We start from the raw sequence: 25,397 nt of genomic DNA, 5'->3' as shown, positions 1-25,397 counted from the left end.
GATTGCAGATTGAATCAATAGTTAGAGATATTAAACTCTTTGATATACTTTTATCTAGATTGAGTATGACTGTCTAGTTGATTCTCTAGAAAGTATATTGGAGTAAGTCCTCTCAGATTGCCAAACGAATTGTTGAGTGTGGTTGTTATACCCCTGCATTTTCAGATTCCATAATATCTTGTTTCGTTAATCGATTAAGATTATTGTGAGGTGATTGATAATACTAGGCTGTTCTTCGGGAATATAAGTCTGGTTTATCAATTGGTTCCTGTTCACCTTGATTTATCAAAAGACGGAAAAACTCATAGGTATATCTGTGGGAGGCAGATTTATCTATACGATAGACTTTTCTAAGGGATTCAAGTGCGCAAAATCCGGCGTGGTTCAAAAGGCGTGAGGAACGCAATTGTACCTTGATCAGTGTGAGATTGATTAGGGATTAACTACATTCCATACCGAAGTTAGCTTGGTAGAAGGCTAGTGTCTGTAGCGGCTTAATACAGTATGGTGTTCAAATATGGACTAGGTCCCGGAGTTTTTCTGCATTTGCGGTTTCCTCGTTAACAAAATTTTTGGTGTCTGTGTTATTTATTTTCCGCATTATATTTTGTTATATAATATAAATATCACAGGTAGTGCGTTGTTCAATCAATTATAGAATCAAACCTTTGGTTGTTGATTTACATTGATTTACACTTGAACATTGGTCTTTGGTACCATTCAGGCTTACTCTTCTTATATTGAATTGGGCTCGCAGATTTATATATGTTGATTGCAGATTGAATTAAGAGTTAGAGATATAAACTCTTTGATATAATTTTATCTAGATTGAGTCTGAATGTCTAGTTGATTCTCTAGAAAGTATATTGGAGTAAGTCCTCTCAGATTTCCAAACGAATCGTTAGGTGTGGCTGTTAGACCCCCGCATTTTCAGTTGGTATCAGAGCAGGCAAACACGTTAAAGATGTTAGAGCACTGCTCGGTTGAACCCACCAAGCGTTGGTATGTCAAGATTGTTTGTCATATTTAGTTCCAAAACTCGAGTCGCTATTATGTAAACTACAGTCAACTTCGATAGGTTAGACTAGAAATGATAGAAGTATTGTGCTCTAGTTACTCACAAAGATCTGAAGATGGTTTGAAGACAACAAAGACATTATCCTCCAACTTGAGGTTAGTAACTATGACTTGACTTGTTCCATTTCCATCTTGTGTCTTTCAAGTCGTGTATATTGAAAACAAAACTGCGAAACATGATTACACTCTAGTTAGACATAGTATTACGAAATATAATACGAGGTTTATTGCTTAACCATTAAACTTTGTAGATAAGACATCGACATAATCGGTTGAATGCTATTGTGATATGTATGAGGATAAGGTGAGGATTTCATCCTAGGAAACAATGTTTCACATGTGTTTTAAGGAAGTAAGTTCATAAACTTGTTTATGAATCGAAAAGGAAATCGCCAGGCATTATTGGGATTTTTATTCATTGCATATCTTGTGAACATCCAATATGTGTGATTTAGTACAACCGCTCATGACTTGTTTGTTTTCTTGGTAAAACTATTCACAAAGGCCTGACTTATGTATAGGTATGAATTTTATTAGTGAAACCGATCTTAAGTAATCACCTGAGATGATATGATCGAGTTTGTGATTTTGTGTATGACCGACTCTGAGTAAAAGGGATCCGATCCTAGTAAGAGGTGCAGCACATCACAAAGGGGAATCGATCCTTGTGTGAGGTGCAGCAAAGGGGAACGATCATATGGACATGTGCAACACATACAAGTTAGATACCATAATTATGTGGGGAACCGATCCTATGGACATGTGCAACAAGAGGGAACCGATCCTCTAAACATGTGCAATCGGCCACAAAAAGTCTCAATAAAATCCGAGCACGTTTTGTGTTGTTAACATAAAAATTTATCCAAAAATATCTTTTCGAATTTTCTATTATTCTAGAAATATTAGAGATACCGAAAACATATTTGGTTAATGTGTAAAGATGTCGACATACTTTGAACATGTGTAGTAACGCTTATCTTTAATTGTTCATTATTATTCCTTAATAGCTAAAGGAAGAGAATCCCAGGATCGAAACATAAGTAAGTTAAGAATCTTTTAATTAAGGTTATTAATTTCATTTTGTAGGGAAATATAAGAATTAGTGCATTTACTAATTAGATTTTCCGAGAGATTTCGATCATTATTTTTGGACAGAGCATTTTCAGGAATTATGAAAACCGAATTTGTGCTTTAATGAATATCTTGAGAATATTTTCGGTTTTGGAAATTCCTTGGTGTCCAAACTTCCTTGTCTATAAATACTTGAAGTTTGCCTTTCTAGCAAACTAATCCTTCATAACAACAGACTTCCTCTTTTGTTGTTGTTATCGGTGTAGCCTCCTATTCGGAGAGGAGAGTAACCTAATTAGGCGAAATCTCTTACGGTCGCTCAGCTTAAAGTCTTCTTTGGGATTGAGAAGCTCTATTAGTACTGTTGGTGGGAAACTAGATATTTGTAGTTTATCTTTTGTTTTCGATTGATTTGATTAACTAACGGTTGTTGAATCTTTGTTTGCACCTAGTTTGTTTATTCTTGAGAACCTTCTCTTCTGATATAAGGCTCACTCAAACTAGATCAAAGATTTAACGTTTCTGCGGATCTAAGTTTTTTTCTAGATCCGTAAGATAGATTCATTGATTTTCCATTGTTAACAGACTCTGTTATGTGCGACAAATCAATAAGGAATCAAGTTTTTTTTTGCAGATTGTTACTTTGAAGGTTAAATCGAAGATTGAAGATTTGAAGAAGAAGTTGTTGTGAATCATTAAGAATATATATTAGATCTAGTTCTAAAGAGAACGTCTGTTCTGCTAGGATATTGGGTATCAAATATCTATTGAGAACTTCGGTTCTGCTAGATATTATCAAATCAAGAATACTGATGAAGCTGAGTAACTAGGATTTTAGTTTACTTAGTATTGTCTACACGAATTTGCAGGTTTACTTTTTATAGCGTCCTAATTCAATTGAGTATTCAAAACTAGACTAGGTCCCGGGGTTTTTCTGCATTTGCGGTTTCCTCGTTAACAAAATTCTGGTTTGTGTGCTCTACTTTATTTCCGCATTATAATTGTTTTTATATTATAATTAAAGTAAATACACTTGTACGTTAACTAGGCCCTTGATATTTATCTTTTAAGGTTTCGGTTATCAAGTGAACACTTTGTTGTAGTATTGTCTCGATTTCATATCCATAGACGATCACACAAAGTGTATTGGATTTCTCCACTTGTCTTATATAATTATTCAGGTGTTAGGCCATTCCGGACTAACCTTATTCAAGTGGACACTGTGTTGAACTATTCCTTGAGTGATTGTTGCTCCAAGAGGTTTATACACGGTAGAGATTGAATAGGTTGTGATCAAATAAAAAGATTGTGGTGTATTTGGGTATCCTCGTCTTTTCAAAAGACCTTATAAGTCTGTGTTTGTAGAGATGTGCTATCTCTATAAATGTATCACCAGTCTTTGATGACTCTAATTACTTATGGTGGAAAATTGATATGCGTGCATTTCTTCAAGCGCGTGATTTTCAATCATGGGTTTATATTGTTAATGGCTATGATGCTCCCGTTGTTGCAGTTGGAGATGTGACCGTTCCTAAGGATATTGGTACATATGACGCTGCTGAGATACTTGCTGCAAAGCAAAACTCCGACGGTTTGAATGCTATCATACATGCCATTACCCCAGATCTTCAGCACCATGTGACTACGTGTATTCGGTCTAAATATGCTTGGGATATCTTAGAAACCATATTTGAAGGTAATACCAGTGAAAAGGAAGCTAGGCTTCAAAACCTTAATTCCGATTGGGAAAACCTTCGTATGGCAGATGAAGATTCATTTGATGAGTTTAATCACAAAGTGTCTGAAATTGTTAATGCATATTTTGCATTAGGTAAGACTATTCCTGAAAAAGACATTGTGATGAAAATTCTCAGATCGCTGCCATCTAGATACGATTCTAAGAAGCATGCCATCGTTGAGGTAAATAACCTTGATGCTCTTTCCAGAAATACTCTGGTTGGGAAGCTTAAGATCTTTGATCATGAGCATACATCCAAAATCGGGAAGGATGTTTCCTTTAAAGCACAAAAGAACACTAAATTTCTTGATAAAAGTAAAAGTGTTTGTGTCTCTGAGGATGATCTTTCTGAGGCTGATTCATCAGATGAAGATCTTGATAAGTCAGTCTCTTTGATCAAAAAACAGTTTAGAGATCTTCTATTGAAGAGAAGTAAACGGTTTTCCAGAGATAAACCAGGTCATCAGTTAAACCTCACAATCGCGTTCCTCCTAAAAACAGGGATGTTGAAGAGACTGATGACGAGGATATACCTCACTGCTTTAAGTGTAAGGGTTACGGTCATTTTGCAAATGAGTGTCCAAACCGCAGAAAATACACTGGGAACAAAGGTCTAGCTGCAACCCTTGATGAAATGTCTGATCAATATGATTCCAATGAAGAAGAAAAATCAAGTGTTGCACTTCTTTGTGAAAATATTGATTTTGATAATTGTAGCAATACATACATCAATCTTGATATTCTTTCAGAAGAAGACTCAACCAGTCTGGAAGAAATAATTGACCTTTCTGTTAGAAACTCTCTGTCTGATTTTTCAGGTTCTACCATGTGTCTATCAGCTTGCACATCCCGGGCGTCTGAATCCTCATATGCGTTGACATGCTCTTATTGTTCACTCAAGGGTCATGAACTTTCAAAGTGTTTCAAGTACAAACACAAGATGAGATATGTCAACAAACTTCAAACGAAGAGCAAATCGACTAGCAAATAAGCTTAAACTCGCTTAAAAAACTACCGAGGTATGTAAGATTTTGTCTTCTTCGAAGAAGTTAGTTTCCGAAGATAAGATAAGACCATTAGAAAAGAAAGTATGGTCTAAACATTTTGATAGACAAGGTTCCATGAATTCCTTCCAAAAGGAACATGGTGGACAGAGTTGTTCACCGTAGAACAACTTGATTGTGTTGTTTAGTGTATCTTGTCTCATGTTCCTAATCAAAAGAGACAAGATTGTGCACATCTAAGGCTTTAGGAAAAGTTTGTTTTCTTCTTTTATTAGTTTTTGAAAAATTGGAATTCCCTGTCAATCAATAAAGAAGGGTTATTCTCGACAATTGTGGATTGTTCGTGTACGAACCTGTTTAAGGGTTGCGTAACCCTACATTCCGTTTTCCTTCTCTGGAACTCTTTTTATCTTAAGACTGCTTGTTGAGTTTAAATTGTGATTTCCTCTCACAAACCCGTACTCTTATGGATACTACAAGCATCATGTCTTCTGATGGAAAAGATGTTAATATGATTGTTAGGCCATCAATCATGAAGGAAAAAGAGAAATCTCCGTTGCCTCCAACTTTGAAAAGAAAAAAAGGAATGTGAGGAAGCCAAGAGATGTTCCTTCAAATTCTCAGAAGTTTTCTGGTGTTCTTGATGAGTTGAAGGATACAAGAAAGGAGATTAGAACTCTTGAATTTCAGAAGGACCTGGTTTGACATCATCAGCTTATAAGGTTTGTTGGAATTGACTCCTATCTTCACGAACCATATGTTCCCATGGTTGTTGACGGCAAGGAGTTCGGGGACGATAAAGAATTCTTTAGAGGTCTCAATGTCTAGATACTTCTTATGAGAATTTTTATTCTTGTTTTTGTTTAGAAGGATTACTAGGGTTTGGAATAGCCATTATTGTGATTACACATAGCTAGTTCCAAACGTTTTTTCATCTTCAAGGTTTTTAGATCTATTTATTTAAATTCTAAGTTATTACACAGCTAGATCCAAACGTTTTTTCATCTTCAATGTTTTTAGATTTATTTATTTAAAATATAAGTTATTTGGAAGATGATGTTTGCGATTTTAATCTTTATGGTTTTATGTATTGCAAATTTTTATCGGATATGTTGTTTACGTCCGTGAACCTTGACTGTCCCATACTTGTTCAAAAGTTATCTCTATTATATGTCGGTATGAAAATATTGATAAAAGATATAATGAACTTTTGACAAACAAAAGTTATGCCTTTTATGTCATTATGCAAATATTGATGGAAGAAAGGATGAACTTTTGTTTACAAGAATTGTCTATTTTATGTCATTGTGCAAATAGTGATGGAAAATAGAGTGAATTATTGGTTATTCCGAAGTATTGATCTTCCCGGATCCACATCTTTGTGTATTTACTGTGTTGCTCTGTAAGTTCTCTTATGTCGAGCATGTGCAATTGAATTGATCATCTTGTGTGGTTAATTCTATTGATTTTTGGATACAAATTCATGTTTTCATGTGATTTGGTTATATCCAATGAAATCCTTTTTTTCTTGTAAAAGCAAGGTCGCCTTTGTTGTTCTCTCGGGAATGACATTTTATGGGGGAGAGTTCGCTTATGAACTTGTGCTTAATCGTCATATCTTTGTGGGGAGTGCGGATGTGGAATTTTATAGGGGTTATCTTGTATCTTTATAAACTCCTTGATGAATGCATTTAGCTTTGGATTTAATTGCGTCTAAATTTGTTGGTATGTTGTTCTCTTTTGGTCATGAAGAATCTCTATGGAAATTTCATGAGGATCCCACTAGTTTTCGTACCTTTGCCAATTTTTATTGACAAAAAGGGGGAAAACTAACGTGTAGTTTCATACTACAAATACATATGGTTTATGGATCATTATGTAAGATGGAGTGGTTTTCATATTGATATGATGTATTGACTAAGGGGGAGTAATACATATCACCATAGTATTATTGTCAAAGTTGTGATGCAATTGAACTTTGATACTGTGTAATAATACTACGACATTGCATAACAATGAGTGAGAGCATTTGTTTTCTCATTGTTATCGCTACGGATCCTCAACAACGATGATACTAAACTTACAACCTTTGGAATCATTGAGTACTTGGAAGTGATGAAGATTTCGAGTAATGTTGAAGATTCCAAGGAGATCAAGCATTTGGATGAGAAGCTACAAAGTTTTTATTTATTTTGTAATCCATATTTATTGATAGTTTTGTCACTAAAATTGAAAAAACGGGAGATTGTTAGAGCATTGCTCGGTCGAACTCGCATGCGTTGCTATCTCAAGCATATTTTTCAATGTTAGTGATCAAAAATATGAGTCTTGATTCCTAACCTATTTAGATGTCTCGGAACTAGTACATAGATTGTGTAGTTGAGATTTAGACTTCACGGCGTTCATATATTGAAGACGAAGAACTACTAAGGGGAGCTTGCGGAACTTCATCGATAAATGTGGAGACTGAAACTTATCTATCACTTGGAAAGTCTATTTCTACTATATCTCCTATATTGAGACATAAGTTGTATTACGATATAGTTTTCTATTATACACATTTGAGATTTCGAGATGAGTTTATCTCGCTTATATATTTCTCGGAATATGTGTTGGCAAGCTTTCGCTTCGGCCGAATTCATCTTACATTCGTGACGAAAGTCCGAATAAGATCATATGAAAATTTCCGGGTTACATCTTACATGGTTTGTGTGATACAATCATTTGGTGTTGTCTTGGAATGTTTCATTATGATAATTTCAATAACTTGAAAATCGCTTTGACGAAAAATAGTTTGTGAACAACAACTAATAACATCATTTAAGAAAGTTTAAATGATTGAAATAAAGAGTTTAGAATCATGTAACCATGTTTGGATATAAACATAGTGTGTTAATCACATTAGTGTACAAGTCCAAAACCGGGAACCTGAAGTATGAGTACCCGTACGCGTACTGGTGGTTACTGATGTCTGGGCAAGTATGCGTACCCGTACGCATACCGGCGGAAAGTTCACGTTCGTGAAAATCTGTTGGAGTTTGGAATGTGTTGAAGTATGCGCACCCGTACGCGTACTGGCGTAACCAAACTCAAGTCTGGTTACTCAAGTATGCGTACCCATTTGCGTACTTGAGTGGGTTACTTTCTAAAATCGGTTGTATACATGAACTTAAACATTTATATAATAAGGAATGCAATCTTTGCAAACCGTGGCTATAATGTTCATGAATTGATTCGAGTGAATCAAACCGAATTTGTTTCGATTGTGTTCTTGTATACTTCTATGAGAATATAAAAATTGAACGACTCTTTAACTAGTTTCATTTGAGTCATTTGAACTAGTTATGGATAAGATGAATATGGTTGATATGAGAGTTATCATATGGCTAACTTTGGTTGACCATTGTTGAGCCAACATGGGTGTACACGTTTGGGTACGGTTACATAAACCTAAATGAGGGTACATTTCATTTGTGGGTAACAATCTAAGTTCGATCTAATGGTTGAAAGATATTAGCTTGGTTGAATCAGGTTTTTCATCTAACGGTGAATATTGAATGCTTTGTTATCAAGGTAACTTAGAGTGCAAACCCGGATTTAAAATCTATATAAAGGAGAACTCTAGTAACTGGGAAACCTAATCCACACACATCTTGTGTGTTACTAGTTGCATAAGCTAGAGTCGATTCTCCTTTAAACTTTGGTTTTCCTAAAACTTGTAGGTTAACGACTTGAAAGACTTCATTGGGATTTTGAATCCAGACCCAACTATTTCTCTTGTAGTTGTGTGTTCTGATCTTGCCCAATTATACCGTTTGAGTATTATTTTCTCTAAGATTTGCTCGAGATTAATTTCTCCGGTAGGCAAGATAAAACGTGATCACAAACATCTTCCTCTCATCGTTTTTGATTCCAAAACATCTAGTTTCGCCATCATACGATTTATATTATTGTGAGGTGATTGATAATACTAAGTTGTTCTTCGGGAATATAAGTCTGGTTTATCAATTGTTCCTGTTCACCTTGATTTATCAAAAGACGGCACAAAAACTCTTGGGTATTTCTGTGGGAGACAGATTTATTCAATCCTATAGACTTTTCTGTGTGATACAGATTTGTTTATCAAGTCTTCGACTTTGGATCATATCAACTCTTGGTTGTGGGTGAGATCAACTAAGGGAATCAAGTTCGTAGTATCCTGTTTGTATCAGAGACGTAAGGAACGCAACTGTACCTTGAATCAGTGTGAGATCGAATAGGGTTCAACTACAGTCCAGTCCGAAGTTCATTGGTAGTAGGCTAGTGTCTGTAGCGGCTTAATACAGTGTGGTGTTCAAACTGGACTAGGTCTCGGGGTTTTTCTGTATTTGCGGTTTCCTCGTTAACAAAATTTCGGTGTCTGTGTTATTTCTTTTCCGCATTGTATTTTGTTATATAATTGAAATATCACAGATTATGCGTTAAGATCAATCAATTAGAATACCCAACCTTTGGTTGTTGATTTATATTGATTGACACTTGAACATTGGTCTTTGGTACCATTCAAGTTTACTCCTCTTATATTCAATCGGGCTCGCAGATTTCTATTTGCTGATTGCAGATTGAATCAAGAGTTAGAGATATTAAACTCTTTGATATACTTTTATCTAGATTGAGTCTGACTGTCTAGTTGATTCTCTAGAAAGTGTATTGGAGTAAGTCCTCTCAGATTGCCAAACGAATTGTTGAGTATGGTTGTTATACCCCATTTTCAGATTCCACAATATCTTGTTTCGTTAATCTGATTAAGATTATTGTGAGGTGATTGATAATACTAGGTTGTTCTTCGGGAATATAAGTCCTGTTTATCAATTGGTTCCTGTTCACCTTGATTTATCAAAAGATGGAACAAAACTCATAGGTATATCTTTGGGAGACATATTTATCTATATAATAGACTTTTCTAAGGGAATCAGGTGCCCAAAATCCGGCGTGGTTCGAAAGGCATAAGGAACGCAATTGTACCTTGATCAGTGTGAGATTAATTAGGGCTTAACTACATTACATACCGAAGTTAGATTGGTAGTAGGCTAGTGTATGTAGCGGCTTAATACAGTATGGTGTTCAAATATGGACTAGGTCCCGGGGTTTTTCTGCATTTGCGGTTTCCTCGTTAACAAAATTTCTGGTGTCTGTGTTATTTCTTTTCCGCATTATATTTTGTTATATAATAGAAATATCACAGGTAGTGCGTAGTTCAATCAATTAGATAATCCAACCTTTGGTTGTTGATTATATTGATTGACACTTCAATATTGTTCTTTGGGTACCGTTCAAGTTGTTTCACATAATAATCAGGCTCACATATTTCTATCTGTTTGATTTGCTGATTACATTGTGAAACAGAGATACAACTCTTGGATATACTTTTCTTGAGATTGAGTCTGACTGTCTAGTTGATTCTCTCGAAAGTATATTGGAGTTTGCCCATACAGATTGCTAAGCGAAATATTGGGCGTGGTTGTTAGACCCCCGCTTTTTCACCACTTGTGTTAAAAATGTTTTTTAGTCCACTTATATTTATGGTTAGTCAACGTAATTTTAGCCCAAATTACTTTTAGCCCGTGATTTTGTTTATAATTTGAATTTTTCTTCATATTATCTTTTTATTTTCTCATTTTCTTCCAATCATGTGTTTATTCTTAATCTTATGCATTTTTTTTTACTTATCTATCTATCCATCTAATGTTCTACAGAAAACCCAGTTAACTACTAGATATGCAGATCTTTCCAACAAAAATTCACTGCGCCCTTCGGCCGCACTTCCCATAAGTGATATTCTAGCCCTACTCTACGAACATTTCTGGGTCCGTCCCTGAGCCAGGGCCTCTGAATCGAGCGCTGAGGAAGTCAACCCCGAGCACACCTCAATGAATGGTCTTGTATAGTAAGAAATGAATCCCATTGATTTGTCTTTCTTCTTGAATGAGGTGTTAATATTGGCAATCTAATTCATAGCGGAGGCAACAAAATTAGTGAATAAGTGGACCAGATTTTATTAGAGGTGTTATATGGGTCTCTGATGGGCGTCATTTACACAATAAATTACTTCACTTATTTCTCATTATTACTAGTGGTAGTAAGGATCGCCCTCACAAGGAGCTATGTAATTGAGATGTTTTCCGGGATATTAAAACAAGAATAAAAGCAAGTACAAAGAGGATTGATTTGTCAAAAAAAAAAGTAGAAAATATGTTTAGGGGGCCATCTCTATTACTGAATATTAACTCAATTAGCATATCAGTAGAATAACAATAAGTTTTGCTATCCCCAAAACTATGTGTCACTGTATATGGAAGCGATTGACTACAAAATTTTATCCACCTAAGCCATTAACAATAAGCTTTGAAGATGTAACTCACTATAATGTTGTAAGGTTTGTGAATTTAGGTTGACTCTAACATCAAGAACATAAGCTCAGTTTTCATACTAGTGTTGTTTTCACACACAATTGCTCCACAAAATCCCTCTGCAAGGTCTCACATTTTCGATTTGTGTAAAGAGGTTTTCGAAAATTATACGTATCTCCAAACTCTCTACTAGCATTAACATAATCAATAAATTAATTTAGCGCGCATCTCAAACTATATAAGAATCACTCTTAAAGATCAGGTATGATGAAAACAACCGATAAGATGACTAAAACTCCAAATAAATCGTATAACTAATTAATCTTCACACTCATAACATTGAATTCATCCTTAATCGATAAAAGATTACATACTCATGTTACAAAGAAAAAAAAAAGAATAGGTATCAAGGTTTTTTCTTAAAGGGGAAAACCTAGAAATAAAGAGGTGTTCGACAATTACACGTATCTCCCACTCCTCTATTAGCATTAACATAACCGATTGGATTAGTTAATCATGCATTCTAAACAATCTAAGAATAACTCTTTAACATTAGATATGATAAAAACAAGCGCCAAGTATTAAACTTCACATTACATTGAATTCATCCTTCATCGATAAAAGATTAAATATTGATGATATAAAGAAAGAAAACGAAGAATAGGGATCATGGTTTCCTCCTAAAAGGTAAAGGGAAAACCCTGGAAATAAAGAGGTGTTCGACAATTACACGTGTCTCCCAACTCTTTACTAGCGTTAGCATAATCAATAGATTAATTTAGCGTGCTTCCCAAACAATCTAAGAATTACTCATACATTAGATATGACTTTTTTCTTAAAAAAAGAAAGGTAAGTTGATTAAAACTCCAATTAAACCCCTATAACTAATTAAGCTTCACTCTCTGAACATTGAATTCGTCCTTGATCGATAAATGATTAGATATTAATGATATAAACAAAGAAGAAAAAGAATAGGTATCATGGTTTCATCTTAAAAGGGAAAAGGAAACCCTATAAATGAAGAGGCGTTCGACAATTACATGTATCTCCTAACTCTTTACTAGCATTAGCATAATCAACAAATTAATTTAGCTTGCATTTCAAACAATCTACGAATCACTCATAAACATTGGATATGATAAAATAAAAAATTAAAAAAAAAAGCTACAAATTAATTGAAACTCCAAATAAACTCGTATAATTAGTTAATTCATCCTCAACCAATAAAATTAGATACCCATGATATAAAAGGAGAAGAAGAAAAAGAACAAGCATCGAAGATTCCTCTTAAAGGGGAAAGCCTTAGAAATCAGAATTTAGAATGTATTATAAGAAATAAGGAAGATATCTTATTTGAATACTAGAGGTCCTCTTATAAATCTTTCACAAACTGGGATTTGGAATCCTTCGGAAATCCTCAAAATAGCGTCGGGTTCGTCTAGCTCCTTGGGTGACTTCCTATCACTCAGTTCTTGTTAGAGCATTGCTCTGTTGAACCCACTAGCATTGATATGTCAAGTTAGTTGTAAATTTTAGTTTCCAAAATGCATTCTTGATTTAGTATACTATATATAGTTTCGGACTAGATTAGGTCTAAGAAGAGCTACTCTTGAAGGATGAAGGCTGAAGATTACAAGAAGACATCAACAAGGACTTCATCAACAAAGGTATGTGGTGATTGATTTAATTTGGATTCTTGTTCAATTCTACCTTTCTAATCTATCGAAACAAATGCTCACTCTATGGAACAATTCCTATGACGGTTAATATACATTTATGTATATATACTTGAGGTTATTTGATCCACGACTTTTGTGACAATAACCTTTATCCTTGGAAAGGTTCTCATGTTATAGTGAATGATCTCACGAATTCAAAGAGCCAAGAATCACTCAATTCTGAGTTATAATGATGGAGTTATGAGTGATTTATTAAAGTAACAATTATAAGTGTTGCTGCAATTGTTACAGTTCGTTAGTAGGAAACAATCCATGGACTGTTTGTAACGGTTCACGGACTTGGGCCCGATTACGTGACTAAAAGGCATTTTTGGTCAAGTTGGTGATCTTTCCTTATCTAGGCAAGATGGCTATTAATCCAAACATATTTGATTACCATATTAAAGTGTTTGTGATAACTTTTAATTCCTGCCTAAGTTAAAATGTGATTTATTCACATAAATACAATATTTGCTAATTAATTATTTATTTAATTATTTTGGCAAGAGTTGTAACTTAGGAAAGACTCCATAAATTAGGAGAGTCTTGTAAAAGTAAAATAGCTATGCTTAGCTTTTAAGCTACCTTTCACTATAAATAAAGGGTTCGTGAGTGCTACACGTTTTCATCCCTTTGGGAAAATTGGTGTAAGCTCATAAGGTTGTTTTCCATGTCTTCTGTTCTTCGTGAACGAGAGTGAGATAAAAGTCTTTGTATTGGGGATCACAAAGCCGATTTGGATTAATCTTCGTGATTGATTATACAACTTGTAATCTAGGTTTTTCACCTCTTGTCTATTCTAAGGTTTTCTCTTCTGATATAAAACCATTCAAGATTTGTTGATCATAAACCCTAGGTTTTGATAGATTTCAGTTTCCGATCGTATACCAACACTTGTTAGTCGAAATAGGAAGCTATAAATAAAAGTTCGATTAAGGTATCTCGTAAAAATCCTTAAGAAGTTTTAAACAAGATATCTCTAGATTTATTCTAGTTGTTCTTGTTTTAGAATAATTAGGTTTCTCTTCCATTATTGAAGAGTATAATAATCCCTAATCTACAAGTTTGTTTTGATATTACTTTTACCTTGTAATTGTTTTTATCAAAATAAATACAATATTTCCAAAACCTTGATTCACATCTAAAGGGAAATCAAACCGGTGTTTTGTGCAAACAAAATATCGAATCGTATCAATCGTGTTGTTGTACCTTCTAAAGAGAGCCTTGGGTTCTGCTAGAATATTTACGAGAAGAATTCCTAAAGATAACCGGTGTTATGCTAAGAGTTCTATAAGTGCTGAAGCAGGTATTACATCTAGTCCGAATAGGTAGTAGGAAATTGGTGTAACAACTTATAACCAGTGTGTGTTTATTCTGGACTAGGTCCTGGGGTTTTTCTGCATTTTCGGTTTCCTCGTTAACAAAATTTCTGGTGTCTGTGTTATTTCTTTTCCGCATTATATTATTTATCTTTATAATTGAAATATCACAGGTTGTGCGTAAGTTCGATTAATTGGAACCCAACCTTTGGTTGTTGATTAAATTGATTGACACTTGGATATTGGTTTTTGTTACCGTCCAAGTTATTTCTTATAGTCAATCGGGCTCGCAAATTCCTATTTATTTGATTGCGGATTGAATTGAGAAATAGAGATATAACTCTTTGATATACTTTTCTTAAGATTGAGTCTGACTGTCTAGTTGATTCTCTTGAAAGTATATTAGAGTAAGTCCTCTCATATTTACAAAATGAATTATTGGGTGTGGTTGTTGTACCCCCGCTTTTTCAATTGGTATCAGAGCAGGCAAACATGCTAAGACCTCATAAGTCTGTGTTTGTAGCAATCTGATTCTATGGACAAAAGTGTGATATCTATACACGTACCACTAGTCTTCGATGGCACAAACTATTTATGGTGGAAAATTGCTATGCGTGCTTTTATACAAGCGCGAGATTTTCAATCATGGGTTCGTATTGTTAATGGCTATGATCCTCCTGGTAGGTTGGGAAACCTACAATAAAATACTGCAAGTGCACAGTGTCTAACTAGCAGAACAATGGAAAGTACAGGTCGTTCCCACGAGGAGTTTGAAATACTACTACTAATTAATATCAAAACTAACTAATCGACAAGATGATGTTTGAATGATTTTCAGAAATTTGGAACAAAATGAAATAGTAATAATTCTAACAGTAAACAAAATGAGAGCGGGTTATTAGGATTTTCGGTTTCCACCAATTAATTATGCAAATTCTAGTAGTCATTAAAAATATATTCCATGCATTTTCAAATATTGTTTCTCCGTTGTAATTTTCTTCGCTTCATGGGTAGTGATTATAAAGCATTACCTATCAATTCTAAAGCATATCACGTCAAGGAACTTAACCAAAGCACGCCATATCAATTGCAAAGCATAAATAATTAAGAAAATCACATGAATAATAAAATACCAAGCCATATGAAGAAAAACTACTAGTCATTCAAATCATTATTGAGCATATAAATGTAGAGTTTACACAATTAAATTGGTTTCTACCTAAACCCTAACATGACTCTAGCTAGACATGGCTTTCTCAAAAGCCATAAACATATTAAAATCAAATTCTAGCTAATGAAGAATCGAAAATAAAACTTCAAAATCCTTCTCTACTGACGGCCCTGTGGCCGGGGTCTCCTCTCAAATAGCCGACCCCCTTCTTATAACCTTCCCTTTCTTTTATTTCATTAATCAAAGAATCAAAATAAATTATTCTATGAAAATATCTTGCATGCAAGTTGATGTCGTTATCAGTATCTTTCCCCAAATAGTATTGCCACCTCGTTCTTCCAATGAAATAATAATCTCTCCTTATTTCCAAAATCTCTCAAATGAAGAAAGAGTTACTTTATTTACAAAATAATCTCACGTGTAAATATTCCTCAATTAATTCTTCACATGGCAAATAAATTATCTTTCCCGGTGGAATATATTTGTAATAAAGTAAGAAAGATAAAATTCCCCCATTTTCAGTTTTCATGTGCCAACCCCACTTTGATTTCAATTCATTTGTTGCGTTTGTGCCTCGCCTATGAAACAATTTTATGCTGCTGATATATATGGAGATACCAATCCAGCTATATTTTGTCATTTTTTTCATTGTGGTTGCTGATATATGGAAATACCAGGCCAACGAATCCCCTGTCAGCGGGTTTACTAGATAATTTTGTATGCATATATATTGAGGACCTGAAATCGGATTTAATTTTCTAGTAAATGGAAAGGCCTGGCCAAATCAAGATAAGGACTCGGATTTCATCACTGTTTCCTTCTTGCCCGCCTTAGGAACACGTAACCTACGCGAACCTAAGCCTTAAAATTTGGACTAGAACGAGACCGATAGGGTAACGAGCTTATTAGGAAAGTCGTTCGAAAAATATTGGTTACTCTTTTGAGCATACTTTGAAGTTCATGATGGTTTCTGTGAGTTGAATACGCCGCTTTGTAACGCCGGTGAGGCCTTGGGTATCAAAGCTCCACTGAGCTTCCCTCGTCTCTATTCAACTTACTTTAACTCGGATTGATTCCAGAGAGGTTTGCTCAGATTGTAACAAATTCCTTTTCGAAAGAATTGAAGTTGGTCTAGAAAAAATCTAAGTGGAGCCATCATGATTTTTGTTTGCTAGATAAAATATGCTTGTTGTGGTCGAGTCATCCTTGTTTGTGCTTGTTTAGAATTCCCTTGCAGTTAGGATGTCGAACTAGTATAGCCAATATAATGATTATCCAACTGAACAACATGGACATTACTCTTTTTATGATCACAGTGTGAATAGTGGTTGGGCACGCCAACCTTTTCAAGGTTTTGGGTCATACCATGGTGAGCCCAATTACTATCCACAAGCGCATCGGTCATACGGGTAAGAAGATTATAATACTAGTTCTCCGTATTTAAAGGATACAATCAAACTATTTAAAAGTAGTCCTTTTTATGATCCTTCAGTTCCTATTCCTTTTCTAGAAGAGTCTCTCAGGAATTTAGCTGAGTCATCACGTAAGTTAGCTGAATCGACATACAAGTTAGATGAGGTGAACAACGTAGTTATGGACGAAAGAACTGCAACAACTACTGAATCTTCTTTGGAACATATCCTCAATAGGTTAAGTGGAAACTTAGATCTAACACTTAGGGAGATTTCTTTAGAAGATACCCTTGAGAGGATAGTTGAGTCAACACGTAGACTTGAGTTAGAGACGAACGAAAGTATTGCTCGAAATGACTTGAATTTCCAATATAGTGTATCCAATAATACTCTTGAAAATGAGGATAGTTATTTGCATAATCAAGATATCGAGGTTAGAATTGGTGACACTCCTTGTGTAGATGAGGTTCAGCCATTTCCATGTTATGATAATGATGAGTATGATGTGGACAATGTTGATGAAGAATCTGAAGTATTTAGACATGGTGATCAGGAATTTGTTACTCCTATTGAGCTTGATAATGATAATGATATTTCTGGTTCAAATACCGATAATTTTTATTATTATCCACCTATTCAAAAGGACGGGGATTTGACTACAGATAATACCGTTTTAGACGAAGTTGTACTTCCTTTTGATTACGAAGCCAATGATGGTTTAGAGGAACTAGTTTATCCTGAGAATATTGTTTTCGAGTCTAGAAATTTAGAAACTCTACTCTTAGAAGAAAATGTACTCGTAGAGATGAGTGAGGATGAACCTGACTTAGAAGAATCAATTGACTATTTCCAGGAATCTGATGACCTAGAAATTAGGGAAGTTGTGACTAGTCTATCTAGAGACACTGAAAACTCTAAGTTTGGGGGTGATCATCATTCTCCATGTGCTTTAACTCTTAGAAAGGTCCCTCACTTGGGACTTGACATATGTGCCTCAACAATTTTACTAGATTATCTTCATACGCGTTTTCCCGAACCTAATAATGTCCAGGAAGAAGTTCAGTTATTAGAAACCCATCCTATGGTTGATGTGGTTTACCCAGGATATGATACCCAGATTGATTTTTTTTTCCCACCAAAAACTTTTATTCCAATTGTGGGAACGTTTGAAATTGAAATGTGTCAGTTATTGAGTTTTGAGACTAAACCTAATTACTTTAGGAGATTAGGGTCGACACATTTTTTTAAGGAACACCACCACTCTCATTGTGGTCAGATGTGTGAATCAAATCTGATTGACTTAGAGGATCCCCAGTTATTCAGGCTATTACTATGTGCTTCTAAGTTTGTATTTGAGAACCTAAACATTCGGATCTAACTTATGAAGAAATGAAACCCATGGAAATATTTTATCTAGACCCTGTTATAGAACCTGAACCTGAACCACAGCTAGATGTAGTTGTCTTAAACAGGAAACTAGACAAGGTTGTGCTTTATTTGTTAATTTTCTTGGCATGTTGCAGCTTCCTTTTACTTGTGATAGCTCTATTTGGTTTTGGTGATCCGCAGTTATTCCGGCTATTACTTTATGATTCTATGAGGTGATTAATTCCTTCCGGTGTCTGGCTGAAGACTTTAAACTTAGCACTTCTTGGGAGGTAACCCAATCTTATGCAACACGGTAATATCTTTCCTTCACTTTTTTGCTTCGAGTGGTAACAATTTTTCCTTGTTCATGCTTTTAATTTTATCTTTAGAACATTGAGGACAATGTTAGATTTAAGTTTGGGGGTATGGGAGAAACTTTTTAGTTGCAATAAATAAACTCCAAAGCCTAGAAATTTATGCTTATTAAGGTTGGTACTAACCAATCTAAGTGGATGGGAACATCTTGGTTGTAGGAGTTGAGGAACCAATCTGATTAGATGGAAACATCTAAAGAGTCTATTCATAAAAGCACAGATCTCAGGTGTTAGAATTTTTTAAAAAAAAAACATGGTAGTTTCGCCATATCTCGTTGAATCCTAATCCTTCTGTTTTTATTTTTTAAGTGATTTGATGGGTCACACGATTCAAGTTGTTACCATTGCTAGGGTGAAATAGAGTGATTGAGATATCACACAAAAAAAAAAATCAATTGCATAATATCTCTGTTTTGCTCGAGGACTAGCAAAATATAATGGGCAGGGAGTTACATTAGAGCAAAAAGCTATTTTTACTGGAAAGGTTTAAAGAAGGAAACGCTCCTATTGGTCAGTCAGTGTGATATCTGTCAAAGAAATAAGGGTGAACACACACTGCCTGTTGGTCTCTTACAACCACTTCCAGTTCATACTCAATCTTGGAAGCATATTACAATGGATTTCATTGAAGGTTTACCTCTATCCAACAAAAAAGATGCCATTCTTGTGGTAGTTGACAGGTTTACCAAATACATCCACTTCACTGCACTCGCTCACTCATTTACATCTACTATTGTGGCTCAAGAGCTTCTCTCACATGTCTTTAAGCTTCATGGCCTTACCTCCTCTATTGTGTAAGATAGGGACAAGATATTTACAAGAAATTTTTGGCAAGAGATTTTCAAGGCAATGGGTACCAGCTTACACATGAGTTCTGCTTATCACCCTCAGTCTGATGGGCAAACTGAAAGGGTGAATGCCTGTTTGGATAACTACCTCAGATGTATGACATGACATCATCCAAAGAATTGGTTCAAGTGGCTGCCACTAGCACTAGCCTAAACATGACCCCTTTTAAAGATCTATATGGTTATTCCCCACCTCATATTGCTTTCCCAAATGAGGTACTCACTTCAGTAGCCGATGTGGAAGATTACATTCAACAAAGGGATGCCATGCTGGAACTTTTACAAGATTCTCTCCATAAGGCCCAAGAAATGATGAAGTTATATGCAGATAAGAAGAGAATTGATAGGACTTTTGAAGTTGGTGATTTGGTCTTTCTCAAACTCCAACCTTACAGGCAATCTTCTATTGCCCTGCCGCATAAATTTTAAGCTCTCAGCTCTCTACTACGACCCATTTCCTGTGCTTGCTAAGGTTGGTATTGTCGCATACAAACCCCAACTTCCCTCTTCTTCTCAGATACATCCTGTCTTCCACGTATCCCAGCTGAAGAAGCGCATTGGTGATGCTGCTATTACTGCGTCAACACTGCCACAGACTGATGTTGTTGGTGAAATAATGCTCAAACCTATAGCCATGTTGGGCACTAGAGAAATCTCTTGAGGTCGCCTCACTATCCCTCAAATGCTAATTCAGTGGTCTCACACTACAGCAGCTGATGCTACATGGGAGGACGTCGCAAATGTAAAGGCTCATTTCCCTAAATTCCATCCTTGAGGACAATGATGATCTGCAGATGAGGGTATTGTCACATGCCTGTGAACTGTGGCTCCCCTTATCGAAATAGAGACTGCATGGTCATTAAATTACAACAGTTATTAGTTTGAATTATGTTAATCTGTTTACTTTAGGCTTAAGTTAATTAGAAATCAGTGGCTCTGTTAAACCCACGTGTAAGGAGACGATGTATAGTCTCTTTCTACTAGTGTTTGAATACTATTTATTATCTCTTTATCCTTGTAATGATAAAAGAAAGAAAATATAGAGAAGCTCAGTCCAGTGTGGCTGCAGTATTTAGCGTATGAATCTTCACTATCAGTTGTACTTCCTTCAGAAATCATAACACACGGAAGCTTAAAAATTTCCTGACCTGACAATAAGAATAATATACTTTTTGGGCTTTAGCTTAATTTCCCCTTGCTAGGATCGTGCCTGGCTCTACATATATCATATATGTATGCATGTGGTATCAGTGAGCACCTTTACTATGCTCATACCCGATACAGTGGACCTAGGTGGTCGTCGTCCCTAGTAGAGCTGTATGAATGTAGCATTTTCATGTTTTTCTAACAGAATATCCAATATTTTCCGGACGCATCTAGGTGCGGGCCAAAAACGTAGACCAACTGTACAACAATTTCCTGGACCGTTGAGATCTATGGGGTGGGGCCTATAAAATTGGTTTAAATGGTTGGATTTCACTGGTCCACAATTGGATTATGAAATTTGTTATACCTTTAGCTTTTTCGTTATTTTCCCATATTAGCCAAGTCGGAATTGTCACCAGTCGAAAAAAACAATTTTTGTTCTACATTTTGAATTTTTCAATCTTGGGAACCCTTTTCTCTTTCCCACGACGAGCCGGTTTTTTCGATTTTACCTTCTTTTTTCAACTTCTCCTTCTGGTTTCCCTACCGCCATGAGCGGCTAAGAATCCGTTCATAGGCTCTGATGGGGGTTAAGCACATATTTTTTAGGGTTTCTGCTCACCGGGGTCTTATTGGTTGTTTAGTGGAGTTAATTTTTATTAGAATCAAGGTTAGTGGAGGTGACAGTCTGATAATTCGGATGTAGCAGCTACCAGTGCACGCTTGACTTTTAATCGATAAATAACTTGTCAGGTAATGATTTCCCTTAATTCCATCGATTTTGATACTATTTCTTCATCGATTCCGCTTTATGTTTGCCTTTACTCTTCCCCAATATTTAATCCTTTGCCATTTGTTGAATTTCTTCTCAATTCGTTACACTTGGAGATTTCCCTCAAAAACCCTAATTTTTAATTTAATTTTGAGCTGAGAAATTTGTGATTTCTTACAAATCCTTGGGATTCCATTTTTTAATACCTAATTCTCATCGCTTTCCCAAACCCTAATTTCTCCCTTTATAAACACTGTAAGATGAAGTGGTTTCTTTACTTGTTATTCTCTCCCCTCTCTGCAAATCCTTATAGGTTTTCTCAGTTTATTTCACAATCCTCAATACCCTTCAGTGTAGCTTTTCAGCTGAGTTTCTGTATCACCATGTATGTTGTTTGGCATGGTGATGTATCTCAATTAACAAACCAACTTGAAATCTCTTTGAATCTGAGTCAAGGTAGACAGTTTGATGTTAGTGAAATAATACCATCAAGGTACCTGCGTAATGAAGACTTGTGGACAAGCTGTTTGTTGAGAAGGTTTGCTGAACCTGTAGCAAGGAATAGTTGGGATGTATGAAATTCCTTGCTTTTCCAGTGGAAGATTCAAGGAGGTCTCTATGTGAAGATGGTGAGTGACTGGGTTCTTCTAGTGAGATTTGAAAGGGAAGATGACATGCATAGAGTTTTGGCAGTTGCAACCAGAGTGGTTTATGGTGACTTATTCTGCATCAAAATCTGGGAAAGAACTGAGAATTTAACTACTTGGAGTCCTCCAACTGAGATGTTCTTCATAACCATTCACAACTTTACTCATGCTCAGTTAAACAGTGATAACTTGAGAAGATATTTAGCCTGTATGGGTGATATTTCATCCTTCTCATACCATGTTAGGAAGGCAAATGGAAGTTACTCCATAACTGTGAGGGCTAGCATCAGATACAAGCAAAGACTGTGCTTTAGTGTGATGGCTGAAAATGAGATGGGGTTTACTAATGAGATCAGGTTTCAATTTCATCATTTTCCAAACAAATTTTGTGACTACTGCAAATTGATTGGCCATAAATTTCAGAATTGTTTATTTGATCAGCAGCAGGCTGAACAACAACAAGCAGCAGCTGATGCTATTATGGCTGAAATGCAACATTGATGCACAGCAGCATGAAGCGATGGTGAAACAGCAACCAAATATCCCAGTGATGCAGCAGCAGGGGTTGAATTATCATGAAGATAGTCTAGGCAGTGCAGAATCAGGCCAAGCTTTGTCTGAGGTTACTTGCACTGAGTACCTCAAGAATTTGGAGGAAGAATCTGCTAGCCAGAACAGTGACAAAGGCATCATATTGGGCAATACTAGTGCAGGTACTTCTAGTAACCAACCTCTGAGGGCTGATGTACCTCCATTTTACCACAATACAGACTGGAACAAGGATTCTTATATGTGGAAGGTAGTCCAAAAAAGGGATAAACCTGGTCAAGGGCTGAATTTGAATTCTTGAAGTGAATCCAGTTCCTCTCAGCATTCTTCACTTAACAACACAACCTATTATAGGAACTGGACTCTAATGCAGTCTTATTTTCACTGGGATACTCCACTACCTGCTATGAAGAAGCAAAGAACTGCTGAGGTTACTGAGATAACTGAAATCACTGATCCTCATTGTCAGCTGAAGATTGAACAAGTTAAGGATATTCCAATGGTTGAGGGAAATAACAAAGTAATAGCTTTTCCCCACCAATGGTTCAAAGGAGAAGCCTCCTTTGCAAATGCTGACAACAGTGATGGTGATTCTAAGGGAAAGGGAATTGCTCACATGGACTGAACCAATATGACCCCAAGGCAGAAACCTATGTTTAATTGTGCAGGACCCCGTCAGAGTCTATGGTTCTTTTCTTGGTTTTTTTTGCTAGTTCTGCTTATCTGTTTAGTTTCTGATCTTGTCTTAGTTCCTGCTTTGTTGTCTAATTTTCTTTCTTTTCTGCATTTTGTAAATCGTCCTTTCATGTTTAGTAAATTAGGTCCTGTAATATATCCTTTGTATTTATTTTGTGCTTTGTACCTAGCATCTGTGTTTGTTTAATTTATATGTACCTTGAAACTTTTTTAGGTCTTAAACCAAACTTTTGATTTGCTGGCTCCTTTTTCCTCATCTGGTATTGGTCTTCTTTTCTTTGCTCCCCATATCAACCCTTCCTTTCTCTGCTCAACAAGCCTTTTCTTCCTGTTCTTTGTTGCACAGTGCTTTATTTTATCTTTTCTTTGACATTGAGTTCAACTTTGTCCAAGTTCATTTTAATCCTCCCCTCCCTGCCTAAGTGTTTTTTTTTTGTTTTGGTTCCCTCAGTTGTTAGAATTAATGAGGTTACTCTCTTGGAATGTCCAGGGTATTGGTAACCCTCTAACTAAGGATCATCTAGACTATCTCTGCCAATATTACAAACCTGATGTTGTATTCTTAGCCGAGACAAAATCCCCCTTGTCTCGGATGGAGCTGCATTTAAAAAAACCTCTCTTCCATGACTGGTTTATTGTGTCGTCGGTGGGAATAGCGAAGGGACTAGCAATAGCGTGGTATAATAATGTTGAAATGAAACTAGTTTCATCAAAATTCAATGTGTGTCATTTCGAATTAAAAATAGGAGAACTCGAAACATTGGTTACATGTGTTTATGGTGCTATTGATGCTAATGATAGAATAAATCAGTGGACTCATATTGCAGAACTAGCGAAACTCATTTCCAAACCGTGGATTCTAATTAGAGATCTAAATGTAATTTTGGACCCGAAGGAAAAACAAGGTGGCAATCAGACAAGCTCAAGCAGTAAATCCTTTATTATTCAAACCATAGACTCTATGGGATTACAAGACGCGAGATATGAGGGAGCGCCATTCACGTGGTCTAACAACCGAAAAGGGGAAGCAAACATTTGCGAAAGAATTGACAGAGCGTTAACTTCCGTCAGGTGGGCACAAAGTTTTTCGGATACTAAAGTAACTCATTTACCGAGAGTTGGTTCAGACCATATGCCTATCTTATTAGATTCGAGCCCACAAAATTATAGGATTCAGAAACCATTTAGGTGCCTTCGGTCCTGGTTAACTCACTCTACACTCCCTACGGTAGTTGAAGCCTCATGGAAATTACACTCTGCCATCTCCGGTGAGACATCTCTCTCTGGTCTCTTAAAGTTACTATCTTCTGATTTAGCTCATTGGAACACAAATGTTTTTGGGAACATACATAAGAATATTAGGACCATAAACAATAGAATCGATAGCATCCATCGATCCGGGAACATCGCTAAAGAAATTGATAAAATAAAAAATCTGCAAGCGGAGCTAGGAAATTGGTATAAAATCAAAAATGATTACTATCACCAGCTTTCAAGGGATAAATTTTTCAAAGAATACGATCAAAATACAGAATATTTTCATGCCTCTGCCTCGAATAGAAAAAGAATCAATGCGATTAATTCCCTTAGAGAACCTTCTGGGCTTTGGCTTTCGGATAGAGATCAAATCAACTCTTTGTTTCTTAAACATTTCCAACAAATAGGCACATCCCAAAACAGTAACTTTGATTTTGAGCTTTCTACCATCATAAACCCTTGTATCAGTTCCGAAGAAAATGCCTCTTTGACAGCTATCCCCACAAAAGATGAAATCTGGAAAACCATCTCTAATATGAATCAATGGGGAGCACCTGGACCAGATGGTTTTCAGCCAGGCTTCCTTAAAGCAAACTGGGATTTTTTGGGAAAAGATACAATTAACAAAATCCAGGATTTCTTTCGATCCGCCATCCTCGACAAAGATCTCAATCATTCTTTCATTACTCTCATTTCCAAAATCTCCATTCCCAAACCCCAAGGGACTTCAGACCTATTAGCCTAAGTAATTCCATTTACAAAATCATCTCAAAAATCTTAGCTAATAGAATAAAACCTATCCTTGGAAAAATAATCTCCCCAGATCAATCGGCCTTTCTCC

At 35.9% G+C, this 25,397-nt stretch overlaps 2 protein-coding genes across 2 annotated transcripts; both read left to right on the top strand.

Annotated features, from left to right (window-relative positions):
* The first annotated feature begins 19,256 nt into the window (after positions 1-19,256).
* Positions 19,257-20,150, top strand: LOC113272680. The gene is made up of 3 exons (XM_026522485.1): positions 19,257-19,400; positions 19,583-19,858; positions 19,920-20,150. The coding sequence occupies exons 1-3, from the start codon at positions 19,257-19,259 to the stop codon at positions 20,148-20,150; spliced, it is 651 nt and encodes a 216-aa protein (XP_026378270.1).
* A 3,612-nt stretch (positions 20,151-23,762) lies between these two features.
* On the top strand, positions 23,763-25,301 carry LOC113272679. Its single transcript, XM_026522484.1, has one exon. It carries the CDS (start codon positions 23,763-23,765, stop codon positions 25,299-25,301), a length of 1,539 nt encoding a protein of 512 aa, XP_026378269.1.
* Positions 25,302-25,397: the final 96 nt, after the last annotated feature.

The sequence above is a fragment of the Papaver somniferum genome, chromosome 4 (assembly GCF_003573695.1).
Source record: "Papaver somniferum cultivar HN1 chromosome 4, ASM357369v1, whole genome shotgun sequence".
NCBI lineage: Eukaryota > Viridiplantae > Streptophyta > Magnoliopsida > Ranunculales > Papaveraceae > Papaver > Papaver somniferum.
Note: the sequence above shows the minus strand (reverse complement) of the source record. Positions and strands in the feature narration are given on the sequence as shown.